Source organism: Cryptotermes secundus, unplaced genomic scaffold, assembly GCF_002891405.2.
Source record: "Cryptotermes secundus unplaced genomic scaffold, Csec_1.0 scaffold1928, whole genome shotgun sequence".
NCBI lineage: Eukaryota > Metazoa > Arthropoda > Insecta > Blattodea > Kalotermitidae > Cryptotermes > Cryptotermes secundus.
This window is the reverse complement of record NW_019740681.1, coordinates 101,022-121,380: the sequence shown is the minus strand read 5'-3', so window position 1 is coordinate 121,380 and position 20,359 is coordinate 101,022. Positions and strand designations below refer to the sequence as shown.

At 48.8% G+C, this 20,359-nt stretch overlaps 1 protein-coding gene and 1 non-coding gene across 3 annotated transcripts in view; both read left to right on the top strand.

Annotated features, from left to right (window-relative positions):
• The window catches only part of LOC111872604 (bifunctional heparan sulfate N-deacetylase/N-sulfotransferase), an 83,922-nt gene that overhangs the window by 40,245 nt on the left and 23,318 nt on the right, over positions 1 to 20,359 (top strand). For both annotated transcript variants that reach the window (XM_023866676.2, XM_023866675.2), the window contains exons 2-3: positions 12,895 to 13,823; positions 18,238 to 18,438. In XM_023866676.2, coding sequence (XP_023722444.1) covers positions 13,585 to 13,823; positions 18,238 to 18,438 — 440 coding nt within the window. In that variant the 5' untranslated portion in view covers positions 12,895 to 13,584. The remainder of the gene's footprint in view (positions 1 to 12,894; positions 13,824 to 18,237; positions 18,439 to 20,359) is intronic.
• On the top strand, positions 10,083 to 10,155 carry Trnav-cac. Its single transcript has one exon. It is a non-coding gene; the product is annotated as a tRNA-Val (tRNA).

The following is a 20,359-nucleotide window of genomic DNA, read 5'->3' as shown; positions in this document are numbered from 1 at the left end:
GTAGTGCTCGGCCCCAGTCTCTGCCGGACCACCGACTTCCTTGGTTTCGTCAATCCCTCAAAGCATATGTGTGCACAAACGCCATGTCAGTTCCCATATGGTGTGTTTCGTGATGCTGGTCCGCAACAGGCGACACATTGTGCTTCCAGCTACTTCCCTCTTGCAGTGATCTGCGTGCGGCCCAAAACAACGTCCATGTTTAGCGAGTACTTCCCGAATGGGCATTGACATTAATGTTTTCTGTGTGGCCGGAACTGAAGTTTTGAATGAACTTCCGGCTCACGTCTCCGTCTGGTGTTGAGATTGAGAATGCGTCGACCTGTAGCCATTCTCATTGCGCGGGTCGTATTGAAGTACAGGGCCACATTTACATTTTGTTTCACGTGCGGTGCTAGGGACTAGGAGACCGAAATGCTGTGAAGTTGATTTGCGGAGTTCGCTCCACCGTTCTTCCTTGGGTAAGAGTTGAAATCGTTGCAAATTTCTCCCGGAGCTGGGCTTCAGCTGGCGAGAATGACTTCAAGGTGTTTCCATCCATGTTCAGCAATGCTGTGTCTCACTGAGTGTGAGGTCCGGTTTGTCGCTGCTGGCAGTACTACAGTAAAGTTCCTGTCACGTGCAGATACACTTTCTGAAGAGTACGGCTTGTTCCCGGTTGCAGCGCCGTGTAGTTCGGAGGGACCTTAGACTCGACTTTCTGCGCCTTTCTGCTTGTTTTTCGCTTCGCTTACTCTTCGACCTTGGAGATACAGGCGTTACATCCATCAAAACGTCGGGCCATCACAACTTAGAAGACAGCATTGTCCATGGGTACCACTGTGAGAACCTCAGGTCCAGGAAGCACCCTTTCTGTCGTTCACTGTAGACCAGTGGACCGCTTGTCACACTGCCTGTGCAAGGGTCTGTACCTGTGGTACGCCAGAACCTCTGATCGTCCGATAATAAAGTTCTTTTTCAGTTAATTGTACGGTGTCTGCAGTGAATACAGTGTCATTAAATAAGCACGCAAGGAGATACTTTCAAAAATGAGTTTGTTTATTTGGGAAGAGAGTTTGGGCTAAAGATACAATCACAACCTCGTGCACACGCGCGTGCTTATCGGTCTCGGCGGGAACACGGGCTCTCTTGACTCAGGTTTCTCCTGGTTGTACTCAGTCCCTACAGGCAAGTACGTCGATGAATGCACGACCACCTCCTTCCAAGCCCTTTTCAATTCAGCACTGGAGTCTGCATAGTGTAGCAGCTGGCAGCGTGTCTCCATCGTGCCAGACTTTGTAGCCGATGCAAATCGATAGTCTCGGAATATCCGAGACTCCAGACTTTCCCTACAGTGGGAAAATAAACAATTTTTGATAGTTACCAGTGACTGACTTCACTTGGCAGCTGACCTCGCACTGCGTTTGTTAAGACAGGGCGTGGCTTGATACGGCGTGGAGACAGCGGAAGAGACGAGAGGGCACTAGATGATGCTTCCGTTGCAGCGTGTCAGTGATGGGCCCTAAGGGACAGAAGGTGACAGACAGAATGACAGTAAACATTACATAATTAAAAGCTTCTCGATTTGTACTGTACGGAACCAGGTTGGCCAGGGCGAACCGATTTCTGTCTTGTACAAGGCGCTCTGACTGGATTTGGGGTTACCAGGGACTGTTCCCCTGGAGCTGAAGCGGTTGTAGCCTGAAGGTGAATTCGCCCCCATCTAATGACAAGGTTAAAATGCTTGGAGCTATACCTTCACTCCTCCATACATTTTAGGACCTGGGACTTAAGCACAGGAATATTTTGTTTGTACCATGTATTATAAGAGATATCAATTCAAGTGAAGTTCACTTCTGAAAATGGAGGAGACACTTCGAAACAGTGATACATACCCATGTGCCAGATTACACGGTGTCATAACCGAGAAGTCCGCAATATGAATAGCAACACTGTTTAATGGTTAAGGTTAGACTTTAACAGAAACAGCAAATTGCCGGTTTTCTGCTGGCTTACGTCGGTACGCTTAATCGCGACTATACCGTGTCACATCCCAGCAGAGACCACAGTCGCCGCTGCGAGGACCGCAAGCACCGGAACTCTCTGCTGAATCACTGCTTCAAAATCCGTGTCGGAGCTCCCAAATGGCTCGCTGTCCGCGCTACATACCCAGAATATTTTGCGACGCTGTCGTGACGTGTGTTAATGGCCAGGGCACCTGAGTAAAATCATGGTAAACACGAGCCGGAATAATTGCTGAGCAGTGATAGCAGGACAGATATCAGATATTTGTTTAGGTACGTGACAAGTAGCTCAGGGCATGAAGTGTCGAGCGGTATGAATCAGAAAGTGTGCGGCAGGAAGCGGTCGTGGCCAGCTTTGAGATTGGCAAGTGTACTCACTGTCCTTAGCGCAACGGAACACGACGATAAAAGACCTGAGTGAGGAAAGCAGGTCTCCGGGCCGATTTTCGAACCCGGGATCTCCCGAATGCGAAGCGGCGCATTTGTCACGGAGTGTACACACCTGGCCACTGCAGTCCATGTGTGGCTTCTCACAAAGCGCAGGGGAGCGGGCCCATGCCAGTTCAGTAGGGGCGGTGCGCACCTCTTCGCTTCACAGAATTGCCCATCTGCCGAGGCCTCCCTCCCGCCCCCTGCCTGCGGATTCATCCAGCAGCATTTGGTTGCATAAACACCGTCTTCTGGGGTGTGAAGCCGTGTGGCCCGGTAGGAGTTCACCGCAGCTACATCACGGTACTTCCCCCCCCCCCAAGCTTTTGTCTTAGTGTCAGTAAGTGTATGACCTTGAACATTCCGTTTGACGTGAGTTTGCCAGGACACGAACTTAGGCTCTGGCGTTCCACCGCAAAGTCTCTGGTTCTGTCTGAGGTAACTTCGTGTGTGAGATGGTAGAGGACGGAGTGACCACTGCCCCGGCCCGAGCTTGGTTACAGAGTGGACGAGTTATAAAGATAAAGAAGAACTTAAAGCCAGAGGAGCAACCGGACTGTGGGCTGGACAGCCCATCGCCTCCTATGCACTGGGTACTGGGGGCAGGTGCGCGTGAAGCTAACCTCTCGCCTCCCTCTGGTGCCGAGGTTAAGAATGGTGTAGCTATACCATCCACGTAATCACGGCGTGGTGCAACTTTATCTGGACGGATTCTGATCCTCGGGTTTCGGCGTGTGTGAGCAGTCAGCTCGTGGGCGCCTCGGTAATTCGGCTACTTGTCTGCTGCAACACGCAGGCCACTCGTGGTATTGCCAGTGAAGGCTGGTATGGAAGCCCTCTCCACCGCTCTCCACCGCTCTCTGCCGCTCTCCGCCTCCTTCTCGCAACCGTCTCAAAGTCATTTCTTGACAAAGGTAAAATTGTCCCCTGCTCCATTCTTGACCTCGGCACTAGGTGGAGTAGTGGTCAGCTTCACGCCCCTGCCGCTTTACTCCCGGGGCAAGAGAGGCTGGATGGGCCCCGGCCGTCTCTTACCGACCGAGCTGTGATGCGCCGGAGCAGTCCAGGCTGCACAGCTGCGTTGACAGGACGATAAGAGGATAATGAATTGATAAGGATGCGCAGTATGAAGTGCGAAGCTGACATTTTTCTGCGCGGAGTGGGGAAATCACGACCATGATTTGAACCCGCGACCTCCCGAAGAGAATAGTTGCACTTAGGGGCGAGGAAGTGACACGGAGATGGAAAGAACTGCGTGACGAGCAGCCTCACAGGATCTAATGTTACTGGGACCATGGACCCAAAGGGACTGAGGATGGGCGGGACATGTAGCGAGCATGGGAACTGACAAATACATGCAAATTTTTGGTTGGAAAACTCGGAAGGAGTCTACTTCGGAGATCTGTGCGTAGATGATGATATTAAAACGAATGTTAAAGAAACAGGCTACAAATTATGGACGACAGCGCGAACGGATTTTCATGAAATTTGATAACGGGCAGTTTTATTAAGACGTGTCCAGTGTGGGTTGAGAAGAACGCCACGTCACGAGGTTGTCCCTACAGGTGCCGCATCGAGGCACCTGTAACTATCCGGGCGCTGCGACCCCAAACTGAGTCCTCCCGTTGCCATGGCCACTCACTCGAATTGCTAATCGATTGTTGCCGCGTTATGAACTTCCAGACAGATGGTCGTACACACGGAACCAATCCATCCCGCGTCGTTGCTTCTGCGTTGCCACTGTCTCAACTGCTTCACAGTGTGCTCCGTCATTATGCCGTCTCATCGCCTAGATTAGTACACCCCTCGCTAATCCGGTGTCATTGGGGGTGGGGTCATCCGGATTAGTGAAGCAGAAGGTAGCCCCAAAAGACAAGAAAACTTAGAACACAAATAAATGGAAAATTCAATTCTGTAACTACTGCTGATGAAAATAAATAATAGAGCCCGTATTTAAAAATTATATCAAGACAATACATTTATGCGCCTTTAGAAGTTGTACTTGTTTATGAACGTAATAATGCGGGTTTGAAGAAACCGTCAGGTTTTGTCTGGACATGCGACTCATCTGCCTTCCTAAATGCCATCCGTCTTCTGAAGTATGTACTCGACTGTGAACAGCATTTTTCATTTTTCATATTTCAATCCGGATTAACTGCAAAACACTGAACAGATGGAGGCCACGCTGTGTCCTGTGCTCGACGCCTCACCACGACGTGAAGAGATGTAGGAGAATATAGAGGCGTGGGTTCATGCAGCGTTAATCGTGGCATCAAGTGAGCAGAATAGTCGGCTTCACTCCCCGGCCGTCTTACCTCCAGTGAAGGAACCCCCGGTATAGATTGGCTGGGCCCTAGAGACAGTCTTGAAGGAGAAGAGAAAGATACTTCTCATTGTTGGGAATGGAACCCAGATTCTTTGGACGTCCAACCGGCAGGCTTGTCATTGCACTGACTGAACTACCTAACGCAGAAGAAACTTAACTGGGAATTATGTAGGATTTGAGGGTAGCACAGCGATGGGTATGGACACTTCTGTCTTCCAGAATATAACGCCCTGTAGTCTGTTGAAATTCAGCCGACGTTTCGGAGGAATATGTAGCCTCTATCTTCAGGATGAGAGAAGAAGTCAACTGCTTCACGCTGGTTTCTTGCTTGGCATGTTGACTTCCGGAAGACAGGTAAAGCTGTCCCTGCAGAGGCTGTGGAGGGCGTTGGCTTGTGAGACGTCGAGGCCACACAGGTGGCGGTGAGGTTGCGCCGCATGTAGCTAAGAACGTATTGAGTTGAGCTGAAGGATGATTATCGAACAGTGAATTTGAAGGGATGTGGAAAGAAGCGGTACTGTCCCGGAGTCTGCCCACAGGTCCGCGACGTTGGGCTGACACCCCTCAGTGCCTGCTGCTTGGCGTCTTTGGAATAGTTGAAATGTTTGTAGCCTCGTGAGCTTTCCTTCCTGCTCGGTGACGGTTGCTATTTGTGTAGTGGTTCGGCCCACACAGGGGGCTCTTGTCGCGTGCCGCACAGCAAGCGGCCCACCTACACAGGCTTGTATTGTGTGGTCTTCTGGAACTTACTGCCTCCATCTTCAGGATGGAAAGAATTTCTGCTGCCGCTGTAACGCTTAGGCGTAATAAGGGATGCGGTCGTGTGGATTGGATTCTTCTGACGCAGGATTTAGTCCGGATTCGATGGCGTTTTCTTGAGTGGCTGAGCGACGAGTAGCTTGTGAAGATGAACCGTGCTCATGGGCTCGGCCGGCCACTGGCATGAAGAGCTCACGTGCATAGCTGTGTGGGCAGAACGGCATTCCACGCGGGAACCTGTTTACTGGCGACCACTCTCGCTGCTGCAGACCTACACCCGCGCTAAGGTTCGGTACTCACAACCCCAACACCTTCCACCGCGCCATCCTGACGCCACATACTGCAGCCCCCTCACTTCAGGGCTGTACAAAGTTAAGATATCAGCTGCCTGCTCATGGAGTCCAGCCCTTCTTGAGAAGCTGATGGTTGCTCAGTTCACAAGCTCCCGCCACTGGCACATATCTTAGCCAGATCATTCCAATCTACGCCATCCTATTGTATACTTGGTAAAATCTGTATTATTATTATTGTAATCATCCTTCCATTGTTTATCTTCGGTCAAAATTGCAACACTTTTACATGTTTCGGCCTTAAACGGCCATCTTCAGGTGTTTTTATGATACAGGTATTTTACTAAAACTGTGTTAATCATGTAGTGTTGAAGTGTAGAATGTAAGTGTTGCAATTTTGACGGAAGATAAACAATGGACGTTAATTTGAACAATTGCAACGGGATGCTGAAAAACAGAATCATCTTTCCAGCTGACTCCCCACCCCCAAATACCCATTGGATAGGAGGCTGGGTGGGCCCCAGAGCCGAGCCGGTTCGGACGACGTGAAGAAGAGAAATTTCTTATTCTGCCAGGAATCGAACCGAGATAAATCTCCTGTCCTTGCCTGGAACTGAACTCGGCGCAGCTCTTGCACATCGGGTTGACAGTCGTGGCTACCGTACGTATTGGTGTTCTCTGTTAGGTCCGCGTTTTCGTTGGAAGTGCGTGTCAGTTTGCTTTTTGGGAATATCTCCAGTAGCGGTGAAGCTGGAAGAGTTGGGTCAGGTCTCGGGTAACCAGTAGCGAGCCATAGCGGTGCGGCCGTGGCCAAGGGGACAGGCAAAGTCACGACAAACGTCAGAGGTTGGTGTGCTGACCGAGATGCGAGGAGAGGAGCTCCAGAGTGTTAGGCATTACGTCGCGACGTTCTGCGTTGCTTCGTAGTTTGTGTAAGAACGTTCTGTCAGCTTGGGACGTTATTTCGTATCGTATGAGATGACGTATCCTGAACGGCAGGAGAAGGGACTTCACTGTTCACGGTAGATGGAAGCACTATGTTCCTCCGAAACGTCTGTAACCACTCACCAAACTGTGTAGTATGAATCTTCACTGCCGTGAAATGCTGAACCATCATTGGAGATGAAGTGGTCGCCATCTTTTATTCGTTATAGCAAACTGTTTTTTGCGACAGACGGACAGACAGCCCCCCCGGGACCCCAAATGCTGCGTGTGGAAACTGATACTTCCTGAGCTAGTCAAGAAATTCCACGTCTTTTGTGGAACCCGAAGCTTTATTACCGCGTCCGCAAGAGCCCGCCACTGGACCCTCTCCTGAGCCAGAAGAATCCAGTCATGCCCTCTCAGCGTTACGTGTCTCTTCCGTCTGTCTGAATGTCACTCCAAGGTCGGGTGAGGAATTTTATTCTAGGAATGAATTGAAAACCTTTGCTCGAAAGGTTATCGGCAGGTTTCAGCTGAGCTACGTAACACAACAATTCGACTTGGCTTGCGTTTGCTCCAGTCAGTCAGTCATAAGCAGGATTGGGCACTTGTAATTTTAATCCCCATTAATTTCCCGGATGCGTCTGTGCAGCTGTGCTCCGATCGGCTACGGTTGCAAGCGTTAAGGTTTCTGTAACAAACCCAGGACTCCAAGTGCACTCCCACTTACTGTCTTCTGAGAAGTGACAGCGTCTAGTTTTTTTTTCGTAGGAACGGATTGTCTACATCTTCAGGGGTGAAGGGTAAACCAAATAACCAAGCAGCAAGAAGATCTGTGATTACTTGGCTTAGTATTCTTCCCTGAAAATGGAGGCAGTACGTTCCTTCGAAACATCGGTAAAGTTATAACAGACTGTCCGGCGTTACATCTGAGAAGATGGTACACTTCACATTTTTGCGTGCTGCTGTTATGTTACGTTTGTACCGTTGAAATGTCACGGTTCGCGCACTGGTTCCATTAGCGTTTGGCAACACTGCGGGGCCGCTGAAACCAGTCCGGCCGGCGACATTACATTGCTGTGAGGTTGACATTTAATTGAAATGAAATCTGCAAGACGCCGCGCGACATTGGCAGCTAATTGCGTGATTTTATGTGGTCACGTCTGTTCCAGAATGTACGATGAAATGAAATATTTTGATGACGGTGGACGTTGCGTCAGAGGCTGTACGCTCGGTCGTCGTCTCATGGTATAGTGCATCAACTGAATGACCAACAAACAAACAAACAAACAGGCTAGCCAACCAGCGAACTAGATTGAGCACTGTCTTGTCTCTGTAATAATTCAGCTAGTGAGGAAGGCTCATTACAGATTCACAGGAGCCCGCCGATGCCCCTCCCCCCCTACCCGTGGCAACTGAATCCAGACGCATTGGACAGTACAGTTCTGTTACTGGAGGCCTTGACGTTTGCGTCTCAGATATTTAACAATTCGACGAGTTTCTCAGAAAAATTCCTGGTATTTGACGGTAAATTCCAACCCAGTGGACTCCCCCCCTCCCCACGAGGGGAGCGCTTGGACTTGTTGGGACCCGCGCTCCCGCCGACTTTCTGGCCTGTGGATATCTCTGCACTTCCTTGACACTGCTTTACGTAGTTATCTTCAATTGGGCCCCTCGCAGCGCTGTGCCTCACGCACCTCATGCAAGGGGCTTCTTCTTGAGAAGCTGACAGTGGAGTCCAACTGGGTCCACTCGGCACGGCGGCCTGCCCCGGGTGATTATGATGATGGAGAATTTGGTGGAATGAAGATTGGCGGGGGAAACCGAAGTACTCGGAGAAAACCCGCCCCAGCGCCACTTTGTCCACCACAAATCCCATTTGACCAGACCCGGGATCCAACCCGGTCCGCCGCGCGTGGGAAGCCAGCTACTAACCGCTTTAGCTATGGCGCGGCCTAAAGCTAACAAGTCACTCCGCTACTTAAGAAATTCACAGCATTTTATGGAACTGAAGGTTCATAGCCGTGTTCACAAGAACCCGTCGCTGGTTCCTGTCCTGAGTCAGTTAATTGACGCCAAACCTTACGATCGACCCATTTTAATAGTATCCTTCCGTCTGCGCGCAGGCTTTCCCAGCGGCGTGTTTCCGTGCTCTTCTGTCCCATGCCAGCTGAATCCTTGATTTGAGCGCCCTGATATTTAGCAAGGAGTACAAATTCTGAAGCTGCTCATTGTGCTGGATTTCTCCATCTTCCTCACATTTTGCCCCTTCAGAGTCCGCACCCTGCCCTTCCGTCAGTGCGAGGCGCCAGTAAGAAGTGTTCTGCTGTGTTTCCTTGTGTTGATTACGTGTTATAACCCCAACATGTTTCGATCTTATACAAGACCATATTCAGGGGATATACCGTATCAAAGGAAATACTTCACCTATCAAAAACCTCGACGAATATCCCCAGATCTCCACCCTATGGAGTGGGAGGGGTGTATATATATACATATGCATATGTCGGTATAGTTTGTTTGCGGACTACAGACCACGGAATTTGTTTTCTTTTTGTGTAATATGTGAATTTTCCTTTAATGTGGCATATCCCCCAGAAGATGGCCTTGCAGTATCGGAACATGTCAAGGTTTTTAACAAGAGTCAACATAAGGAAGTAAACGAGATATACTAAGCTTACGGTAGCTTACATCTTCTGTTAATTGAAATACAGCTTTTCACACACACTAAGTAGTCGGGTCGTGTAACATTTCGTAACATTTATCTTATGCAGTGAGAAAGTTGTTAGCTCCACGTCAAACCCCCAAGCTGAAAAACCACTCCTTGTCGGGTCAGGACACCACAAAGTTTCCATCCACTGCTGCCTGGCGAGCCTCAGATGCTAGGGATAGGGAAACACTGGGTATTTTCCCGTAACTTGCTTGGAGGGTCTGTGGAACACCACTAAAACTCTTTTGTGGTAATAATGCGGCACTGGATCGAACCGAGTACCTACCGAATACAAATCTGGAACTCTGATGCCACGATAATCCGCTCGGTTTTGAGTAGTAGTGTGGAGTTTAGTGATTGCACCATAGCGGCAAACCTAACAGTGTTCTGAAGGATGGGCGTGTTCACTTTGTAGTCCGCTCGAAAGTTCACCGTCGTACTACTGCCATCATCAGGGCTGAAGAGTAAACCAAGGAACCACTCTGCGTGCTTCTTGGTGGTTGTTAGTTTCGCTTACTCTTAGACCGTGAAGATGGAAGCAGTACGTTCCTCCGAAACGACAGTTAACTGATACTGGACTTTACGTCGTCACATACCGAAAGTTGTCCCTGGTAGCCGGCGGAAGGAACTCATAGGTCTATATAGTTTCCGTAGTGTAGTGGTCATCACGTGCGCCTCACACGCGCAAGGTCCCCGGTTCGATCCCGGGCGGAAGCATTTTGTTTTTTTTCTTAAAAATATATTTTAGCGGAAGCAGCGTCATCAGCAGCGACTTGAAGCACAGAGCAAATGATGCCCGAGATGGTTCAAGTTCGTATAGCAACAGGCGTGACCTGAGTGGTTTGAACGGCTGCTGTACTGCGATGTGGAATGCAAATGGAAAAACTACCACATTATCACTTTTCCTGGATAGTCTCTTTCCAAAAACAGTGATACCATGTATGCGAGATGTTTCATCTGGAGACAAAACAAACCGGAGGGGCGGATAGAAGTGCCCAGAAGACGACGAAGAAGACGTAAGAAGATGCTGGATGACCTTGGGGACAGAAGAGGATATTTTAATTGAATTAGAAAGCTTGAGATCGCATTAAGTGGAGGAACTGTTTTGGAAGAGACTGTAGACCTGTCGTCTGACGGATTACTGATGAATGATGAATGATGAATGAATATTTTAGCGTCATATTATGTGCATTTTATTCTGTCACCACAGTTGGAAGTATGGATGCACCATACGTTTCTTACATAGCTCATTAAGCCATCATCAGGTATTTGACTGAGCAGTGTAGCAATACCAGCCGCCATGCTTAGAGGCGCTGTGTTGGCACCGTGTGCTGCGGGACTGCGCTGTCATAACCCAGGCGCCATGCTTAGAGGCGCTGTGTTGGCACCGTGTGCTGCGGGACTGCGCTGTCGTAACCCAGGCGCCATGCTTAGAGGCGCTGTGTTGGCACCGTGTGCTGCGGGACTGCACTGTCATAATCCAGGCGCCATGCTTAGAGGCGCTGTGTTGGCACCGTGTACTGCGGGACTTCACTGTCATAACCCAGCCGCCATGCTTAGAGGCGCTGTGTTGGCACCGTGTGCTGCGGGACTGCGCTGTCATAACCCAGGCGCCATGCTTAGAGGCGCTGTGTTGGCACCGTGTACTGCGGGACTGCACTGTCATAACCCAGGCGCCATGCTTAGAGGCACTGTGTTGGAACCGTGTACTGCGGGACTGCGCTATCATAACCCAGGCGCCATGGTTAGAGGCGCTGTGTTGGCACCGTGTACTGCGGGACTGCACTGTCATAACCCAGGCGCCATGCTTAGAGGCACTGTGTTGGCACCGTGTGCTGCGGGACTGCGTGTCGTAACCCAGGCGCCATGCTTAGAGGCACTGTGTTGGCACCGTGTGCTGCGGGACTGCGTGTCGTAACCCAGGCGCCATGCTTAGAGGCACTGTGTTGGCACCGTGTGCTGCGGGACTGCGTGTCGTAACCCAGGCGCCATGCTTAGAGGCACTGTGTTGGCACCGTGTGCTGCGGGACTGCGTGTCGTAACCCAGGCGCCATGCTTAGAGGCACTGTGTTGGCACCGTGTGCTGCGGGACTGCGTGTCGTAACCCAGGCGCCATGCTTAGAGGCACTGTGTTGGCACCGTGTGCTGCGGGACTGCGTGTCGTAACCCAGGCGCCATGCTTAGAGGCACTGTGTTGGCACCGTGTACTGCGGGACTGCACTGTCATAACCCAGAACACAACAAAATTGCCTCCAGCCCGCGTCTTGACAGACGGAGAGACAATGCCATGCCATGTTGAACACCGACCCCTAGGAGAGAACCGGACTGCTGCTGACCGTTGTGTTTTTATTGGTATTTTGTAGCTTATTTATCAACTGCTAAAGGTCATGAATGGACGAGGCGCGACAGATCTGAAGGACACGTAGTTGAATGTTTAAAAGTCCAGCTGCTTGGGGTGACTGAAGAAAATCCCGAAAATCTGAGCCAAGATGTGTACCAGCCGTGGGACTCGGAGAGGCAGGGAACCTCGTGGAAATCGACTTAAATAGTCGATCGATTCAGAATGCGTACTTACGCCAGCGAGACTGACCCAGTGGAATTTGTTGTTTATTTGCTGATAGTCAGATCGTGGGCCCTGTACTTAATAGGACTGAATTTCGGGCTTTATAGGGATAATTTCGACTTAGGGCTTGTGTCTTCAGCTTTATTTACTCCGCTAACCTGAAGATGGAAGCGTCCGGTTCCCACAAAACGTCGGTACGTGTCTGTCGGGGCACATCGCGGTACACCCAAGGATACTGTGTAACACTCACATCCGTGAGAACTTCACGTCTGGCGAGAAGATGGCGCAGTTCAGAGATAGCGTGCTCATTAGCCTCATTAGCAAGCAGGCTGACAGCCGGTAACGCTCCTCACTTCTATTCGAATCTCAGCCGAGACATCGGTTTTCCTCAGTCCCTGCAGGCAAATGCCAGATTAGATCGTAGCCGCCGCTTTCATGTTCCTTGCAATTCAGTGCCCAATCCAATCGTTCGACGGTGACGGTGACGGTGCCAGACGCTTATTTTGTCACATTCCTTAAATCTGAGACGAAGTTGGAGTGAGGTTTCCGATTAGGGAATCTTCTTTTTGATCTGTTGAAGACTGCTCCTGAATAATGAGGTTTCTCTTTTGACCATGAAGATGGAGTAGATATGGCGAGACGTTGAACGTTTCGATGACTTAAGTAGAGCTGGTTCGTGTCAAGTTGAAGTAAACATTTAGGTCGTTTTGTCAGGTTTGAAGTTTCCATTCTCATTAATAATACGACGCTGCTGCTTACAAGAAAGCCCCTCGTAAAGACAGTAATGTTGAAGGCTAACGCAATCCGACGGACAAAGATTTTGCGTCTGGTATTTCCCCTTCAGAAATGTTTCCTGCTGGTGAACTGACTGACACACTCTCTTATCTTTCCAGGCTGTTTACGTCATCTTTATATCTAAGAAGAGCCCGCTGACCAGACTCCATCAGATTGAGAAGTTCGTGATCTCTGACGTCATCGATTCGAGCGGAGCAGCAGAGGAAGGCTTGTTGTGATGCATTGTGGTTGTGACTGCATTGTGGGCTGCTTTTCTGTCGGACGGAAGAGGTTCTGCATTTTACCTCGAGTGCAACATGGCTGCCATTCGGTGTAGTTTGCGAGCAGTTTGGAAACACAGCAAATGGCGGACTCACAAAAAGATAGATAGATAAATATGCATATTATCCGTCTCATGCGGTACAACAGATTTGACTGATTCGTAGAGAACGTATTTAGAAACACAAACATACTTTTGTCTGTCCGCGTGATGTAAAATGGGATTCCATACAATTAAAATGGAATCTGTTGTAATCTGTGAATTATTTAAGCATTCCGTTTGCACAGAAATTCGTATTTGTGTTTAGTTGTTTTGGAAATATTCGTGAAACAATGCTGCCTGACGTAAGAGAACTGTCTCTTTTTGTTTTTACGACGAAACATCCGACAGATACATAGACACAAGTCGGAATTAGTATTACAGAGAAATACTTCGGAAAAGTGAAGTGTTTGAACAGTAGTGCTGTCTCATGTTGAGACGTTATTTTGAATAAGTACGCACGTGTTATTATGAGGAAAGCCACATTTCCATGATGACGGAGAATTCATCGACAATGGTAGCTGCGTCGTTGTATAAGCCATTGTTGCCCTTTGTGGAGAGAAAGGGGAGCCTGATGATTGGACTGCGACGCCAGATGGTGTCTAGGAGGCCGAGGTGCATTCTGGTCAAACAAGGAACCGTGAAGCGATGTGTGGCGGCACTGTTGGTCCTCAGCATCATTTCCATCTTCTGTTACACGCGTTACCTCGTCAATACTCCGTTCTCCAGGTAAGGTCAGATCTGTGTGGCGAGATTGATTCGTGATTGCAAGCAGTAAAACCGTTTTCTGATGCCGATGAATGCGGCGAATGGTCTGTCACTGTTGCCAGTCGATAAGGATCAAAGTCCCGTAGTTGGCCTTTGCAAACACCGCGCTGTTTTGTGACAGGTGCCAAAAGGGTGCGAGCAAATTTTGTTGTTGTTTGCCAATGTTTTGAACAAATGTAACCCTCGTCGTTTTCTCACCTCTCCTCCAGAGCCGGGATAGCTCAGTCGGTATAGCGACGTGCTGCGGGCCGACATTGCCCCCCGGGTTTAATTCTCGGCAGGGGAAGAATATTTTTTTCTCTATTCTCCGTAGTTCAGGCCGGCTTTGGGGCCCGCCCAGCCTCCTGTACAATGGGTACTGTGGAGCTCTTTCCCCGGGGTTAAAGCGACAGGGACGTGAAACTGATCGCTCCCATGTATTGCCTCCCCCATACATGGTGCTTAATTAAATGAGCAAGTGATCAGCTCTGCCGTCCCTTTTTGATTGGGTATTCACTCTGAGTAGTTCTGAGTTATGGCACCGTCTAGTCTTGTAGGCGGACATTGACGTTTCGGAGGAACGCGCTGTTTCCCTCTTCAGGTAGGGTGAGGGTGGTTTGCTTGTGTTGGATGGTCACTCAGACCCAGAGGAAGGGAAAATGAGCCGCCTTCCTTGCCGGTATAACCGAGTCATTTCTTTGTCTTGCCATGACATCGGAGGCAGAATGTTCATCCGGAACTTCGGTATCCGTCTACAAGACTACACGGTGTCACACCGTAGAAGACGACAACCTGAATTGACCAGACTTTCGGAGGCATGTCATTTCATCATTCCTCCAGTTATGCGAGACATGACGGAACATGTTGTACTCCCATGTGCTGCTCTTAGGTTTAAGCAGTTTAAAACTATTTTTTTTTCTGACTGCTGCAGAGTAAAATCTTTTTTCATTTTTGGTGTTAATACTTGGTATATTGTTCCTTTTAAAACCGTTATCTTCTTTATAAAATTGAGTGGTCGAGGCCCGTGGTCCCNGACGTTTCGGAGGAACGTATCGCCCCCATCTTCAGGGTAGAAGAAAAAGTATAAGAAATCTGCAAGCGACAACACCGTGAGAAACGGTAAAGCAGACTGAAGATGGGGCGCTACGTTCCTCCGAAACGTCGGTTAACACCACATATACACGGTGCCAAATCCCAGAAGACTGCTTTCTTCATAGTCACCGCCGTGAAAGCCTCAAATCTTACAACTTCTCACCAGACTGCACGACATCACACCGCTGTGAGAAACTCAGATCCCTTTGTTACCGCCGAACTGTGTCTAAAGCATCTGTAATGTTATGTCATCAGGAAGTGACGTAGATGATGACGTCGTTATCAGAAAGTTATTTTTTGTATTGCTAGTGGGGTGGGACTAAGTCCCTTGTACTGCGACCACTTCTGGCCTGTTGTACCAGCCCCACATGATAGGTGAGGGTGGTTGTGGAGCAATTGGTGGAATGAAGATTGGCAGGGGAAACGGAAGTACTCGGAGAAAACCTGCTCCAGCGCCACTTTGTTCACCACAAGTCCCACTTGATCAGACCTGGGATCGAACCCGGGCCGCCGCGATGGGAAGCCAGCGACTAACCGCTTGAGCTATGGCGCGGCCCTTATCAGAAAGTTAACTACATTCCATTATTGCCAAACCGGAGGTCTCGTTGAACACGCATGACTTCACTTCCGTATGATTGCCGGGGTAGCTCAGTCGGTATACCGACGACCTAGGAGCAGAACGGCCGGGGTTCAATTCCCGGCGGGAGCAAGAGATTTTGTTTCTGTTCTCCAAATCATCCAAACAGCTCTGGGGCCCAGCCAGCCTTCTATTCAGTGGGTATCAGGGGCTCCTCCAGGCTTAAGGGGACAGAGGCATGAAGCCGATCGATCACTCCTATCTAGTGCCGAGGTCAAGAATGCTGGAGCTATACCTCCACTCCGTCATGCGTCTTCATGGCGATGTGCTTAATTAATTAAGCGGAAGGAAAGCTGTACCTTTTTACCTTATGATTGCTCAAGGCGGACTGTATTGAAGCGGGCCAATGTATTTGGTATGTGTAGTAGGGCCACAGTTTTCTTGTTTGGCGCTGTCACACGCCGGGCTCTTACTGTGAATGTAGGGGCACAAAGAGCGACGCACAGAATCCGGACCCTTTATTGGTGTAACCGGTCATTATCTTGGGCAAACCGTGACAGCTCTACCTGACGCTGCCTGATTATCTCTGCATGTCAGTTCACAAAACGCCGTTCGGACCAATTTCGGCGCAGTGACTGGCGTGTAGCGCCGGGTACACAAAGAAACTACACGATTCTGAGTTCGTACTCAAATCGATTATGCAGGCCCACACTTAGAGAGGCAGGGGCCGCAGGTACTGCACAAAGCACTTCGCGCCGCGTGAGAACAGGGGGCGATAATGCACAGTGATCTGCAAAGGACTGAAGAGCGATCGGTCGCGATCTGTTTCGCCTGTGGCCTGAACCTGTTAGGCAGCGCTACCAGGGGCATGCTGGAAAGAAATGTTATTCCTGAAGATAGAGGCGCCAGGTTCCTCTGAGACGTTTGTACCCACCTACCAGACTGCATCCCATTCCATTAAGGCGTATAGTGTCCCGGCATGTAATATGACTCGCATAATCCGATAAGGTAAAGTTCATCCCTGTGTTTAAATAAGGTTTGAGGACGTATGGGGCATAGAGGTATAGCTCCAGTTGGAAGTGAGTGGTCAGCTTCACGCCCCGGGATACGCATTAGACAAGCTGGGCGAGGCCCAACTCGGGTCTAGGCGCTGTACAGAAAATAGGAATCTCTTGCTTTTGCCAGGAATCGAACCCCGGTTCCTCAGCTGTCCAACCCTTATACTGGATGGTTTACAAATACAGTTTAAAATTAACATTTTTTTCGGGTCTGCAAGACGCCGCAAATGCCGACTTTATTTTGAGCCGGATAATTGGGCAGGCAGTATGTATTGTTAGTTACTCAGTAGACGTAACAAACCGGTTTCCATGGCAGCGTGAGAATCCGTACGACAGTTTGTAGTTACTATAGGATTCTGACGATGGTGTATAACACACTGATATGTTGGGATTTTGGACTTTATCCATCGTCCTGGTTTTTAAGATAACAAATAAAAACACGACGTTTCGGAAACTGGATCTGTTTCCGAAACGTCGTGTTTTTATTTGTTATCTTAAAAACCAGGACGATGGATAAAGTCCAAAATCCCAACATATCAGCGTACGACAGTTTGTTGTTTTAGTTGATGCGATTTTTCGTTTCCACGGATCGCGTCGTTTGAAGCCAGACATGTACGCTATCGTCCCACTGCCTAGAGCATCACGTGTTTCGTGGCTGTCCGTATGACGTGACGTGACGTGACGTGACGCGACGCGACGCGACGTCTCCCTCCTTTTAATGAACACTGAAGGAAACTACACACTCCAACACGAGACATCGTGGTGTTTTCCAAAAGTATGCCGGTCGGTCGGTCGGTGTTTAACGGATTGCCGTGAAGTCTGATGTTTGCCGACACATTCGAATTTCTGTTAAAATCGGGGACTTTACACGAACACCTAACCTGGAGCGCGACCCGCGAACACAAGAAGCAACACACGTGTTATCCTCAGGACAAGGAGCGTGCCGGAATTGTGCTCCCGTCTCTTCCTTACTACGCGTTACGAACGAATTTGGGAATAATTTGTAAACTCTGTCTGCCAACATTTGAATCCTTGTCGTTCCTCGCGTTTACTTTTGGTCGCGTGTTGTTTCGTATTGTGATGAACATGAAGTGGCTCGTAGCTTTATGTCAACTGGTGGGAGTCGGGCCCCTGTGAACTCTAATGGACTCCCCATGTTCCCTAAGAGGCGGGGTCCGGGCCGGGATAGATAAGTCGGTATAGCGGCGTGCTACGGGGCTGGATGGCCCGGGTTCGATACTTCACAGCGTCCAGACCGGCTGCGGGGTCTACCCAGCCTCCTATACGATGGAATTTAGCCGGGTACGCGGCAAGGGCGTCCAGCTAGTGCCGAGGTCAAGAAAAATGTGGATCTGTGTATCCACTCCCCCATACGCCCTCATGACGTAGTGCTTAATTAGTCAAGCATAGGGACAGCTTTACCTTTTACCTTACACGGCAGGGGCGTGAAGCCGAACTCACCTCCATCCAGCTAGTGCCGAGGTCAAGAACAGTGGAGCTATACCTCCGCTCCCCTATACGTTTTAATGGCACGGTGCTTAATGGATTAAGCGCAAGGACAACTTTACTACGTCATTACTAGCCGAGCGACTGTTTGCTTTGGGGGGATAGTTATTTACTGATGCACGACGGATGGACGGACGGACAGTTGGGTCTTCTTGTGTTTCAGTCTGATGCGTCGTGACTCGCGACTAGAGCCGTCGATCCGCTGCGCCATCCTGAGTGGCGCCACTCGCGTGCCCGCCGTGGCACACGACCACCGATCTGCCGCCAGGCTCCGCATCGACCCCAAGGTGCTCGTGTTTGTGGAGACGACGTACTCGCGTCTCGGCCGCGAAATCGCGGAGCTGCTAGTGTACAACAGAATCAAGTGAGTGTTGTCAACCCCCAGCCTGGTGCTTGGTTCAGATCTCTGTCCAGATACCGGCTGTTCTCAAATTATGTGCGTTTTGGGGAGGGGGTGACTTGTGCCCGTATAATCACTGACTGAGGCTCTGTGGCATGTGCCTAGGCTCTGTGACTGAGAATGAAGTCATGGAACCCGATTATGGCCAGTTTCACAGGGCCGGGTTGTATGACTGAAGATTGTCTTTGTGGGCTGCTATTGCTTAAGTGAGGAGTGAGTGGATTTTTTTTAATATTCCTGCAAGAACTGCTGTTAAGTTTACATTAGCTTCTATTCATAGCAGTCATAGTCATTTGTTCTGAAGTCTGTTTGTCCTTCAACGCTCAGCAGTAACATTAACAAATTCTGCATTCTGCCCACAGGATGTATTTATATGTTTCATATCTATTTATGGTTCTGTTGGCCCTTTGTCACTTTTTCAGTTTCTCAATCCTTATACAGTAGGACTCCTTGGATGGGGGATCAGCCCGTCTCAAGGCTGCTACATATACACAGAACAACACAAACCCAGTATAAACGCACAGACATCGATGCCTTGAGTGGGATTCGAAGCCATGATCCCAGCATCTGAGCAGATGAAGACAGTTCGTGCCTTAGACTGCACGGCGCTGTGATCAGCGTATGTTTTATATGATCCACAGTAAAAACAGCAATTATTCCTCTAAACAGGTTTAAGAAGTCTTTGTAATTGTGAAGTAGTCTGTTTTCTGCAAGTTAGGATATCAGTTGATAAATAATATTTAGATTAACTTGCAGCTTCAGTAACTGGCAGTTGATTGGTTGTTCCAAAGTTTTGTTCATTTTTCAGTGTTCCTCAGTCTCCTGTGTGGAGCCCTGCACTGTAACACCCTTCGTGTCATACTGCTCAGTGCACAAGTGCAGTATGAAACTGGCTAGGGGGGGGGGTGATCTTCAGGACTGATTATAATCAGTACTGTATTTATAATAATACTGTAACATCAATATTTGAAAAATTAATATAAATGAAAATATACAATAAACAAGGAATTAGGAACACAACAAACAATAATAATTATTATTGTTTGTTGTGTTCCTAATTCCTTGTTTATTGTATATTTTCATTTATATTAATTTTTCAAATATTGATGTTACAGTATTATTATGAGGGAACAGAAATATCTGAAAACATTCATTGCTGGAAAACAAAGAAGTTTTATGCAGGCTGTACCGCCATTTTGGCTTAAGCATGTGACTCAACCTGTGGATAAAGACCAGGATGCTCCGGCCAGCCAGTGGAAGCTGGCTCTCGGAGTGTTTACAGAAAGAAGCTCAGCTTTTCTTCTTGTGAGACAAAGTGCATGATGGGAACCTACAGACATGGAAATGACACTGAAGTAGGTCAGATTGGTATCGCTGAACTGAACTGACTGACGGTCGTTAAGTCATTGTGAGGAAAACTGGTTTGATGTGTTGTTCATGTGCATTTAGGCTTTTATGGCCATGTTTGTGATAAAAGGAGATGCAGCAGTGACACAAATAATTTAATCAACATTAATGTATCGAAACATCAACGCAATAACAGAGTAGTTTGATCCTTCTGACTTTAGTAAAGTTGATCACATCACATAACATACAGACAGACAATATGTCAGTGTCATCACCACTACATACGAGGGGGGACCCAAAAATAACCGGAATTTATTTTTGTTATTTTTTATTTTTGCATTTTTATTGAACTGTATATTAGTCCCCTTCAAAGTATTGTCCATGTGCATTAATGCACTTGTCCCAACGCTTTTGCCACTGCTCAAAACAGTGCTGGAATTCTTGAGGCTGGATACTGTTCAAAGCCTTTAGCGTGTTTTCTTTGACTTCATCCACATCACGGAATCGCTTTCCTTTCAGACTTCTCTTCATCCGTGGA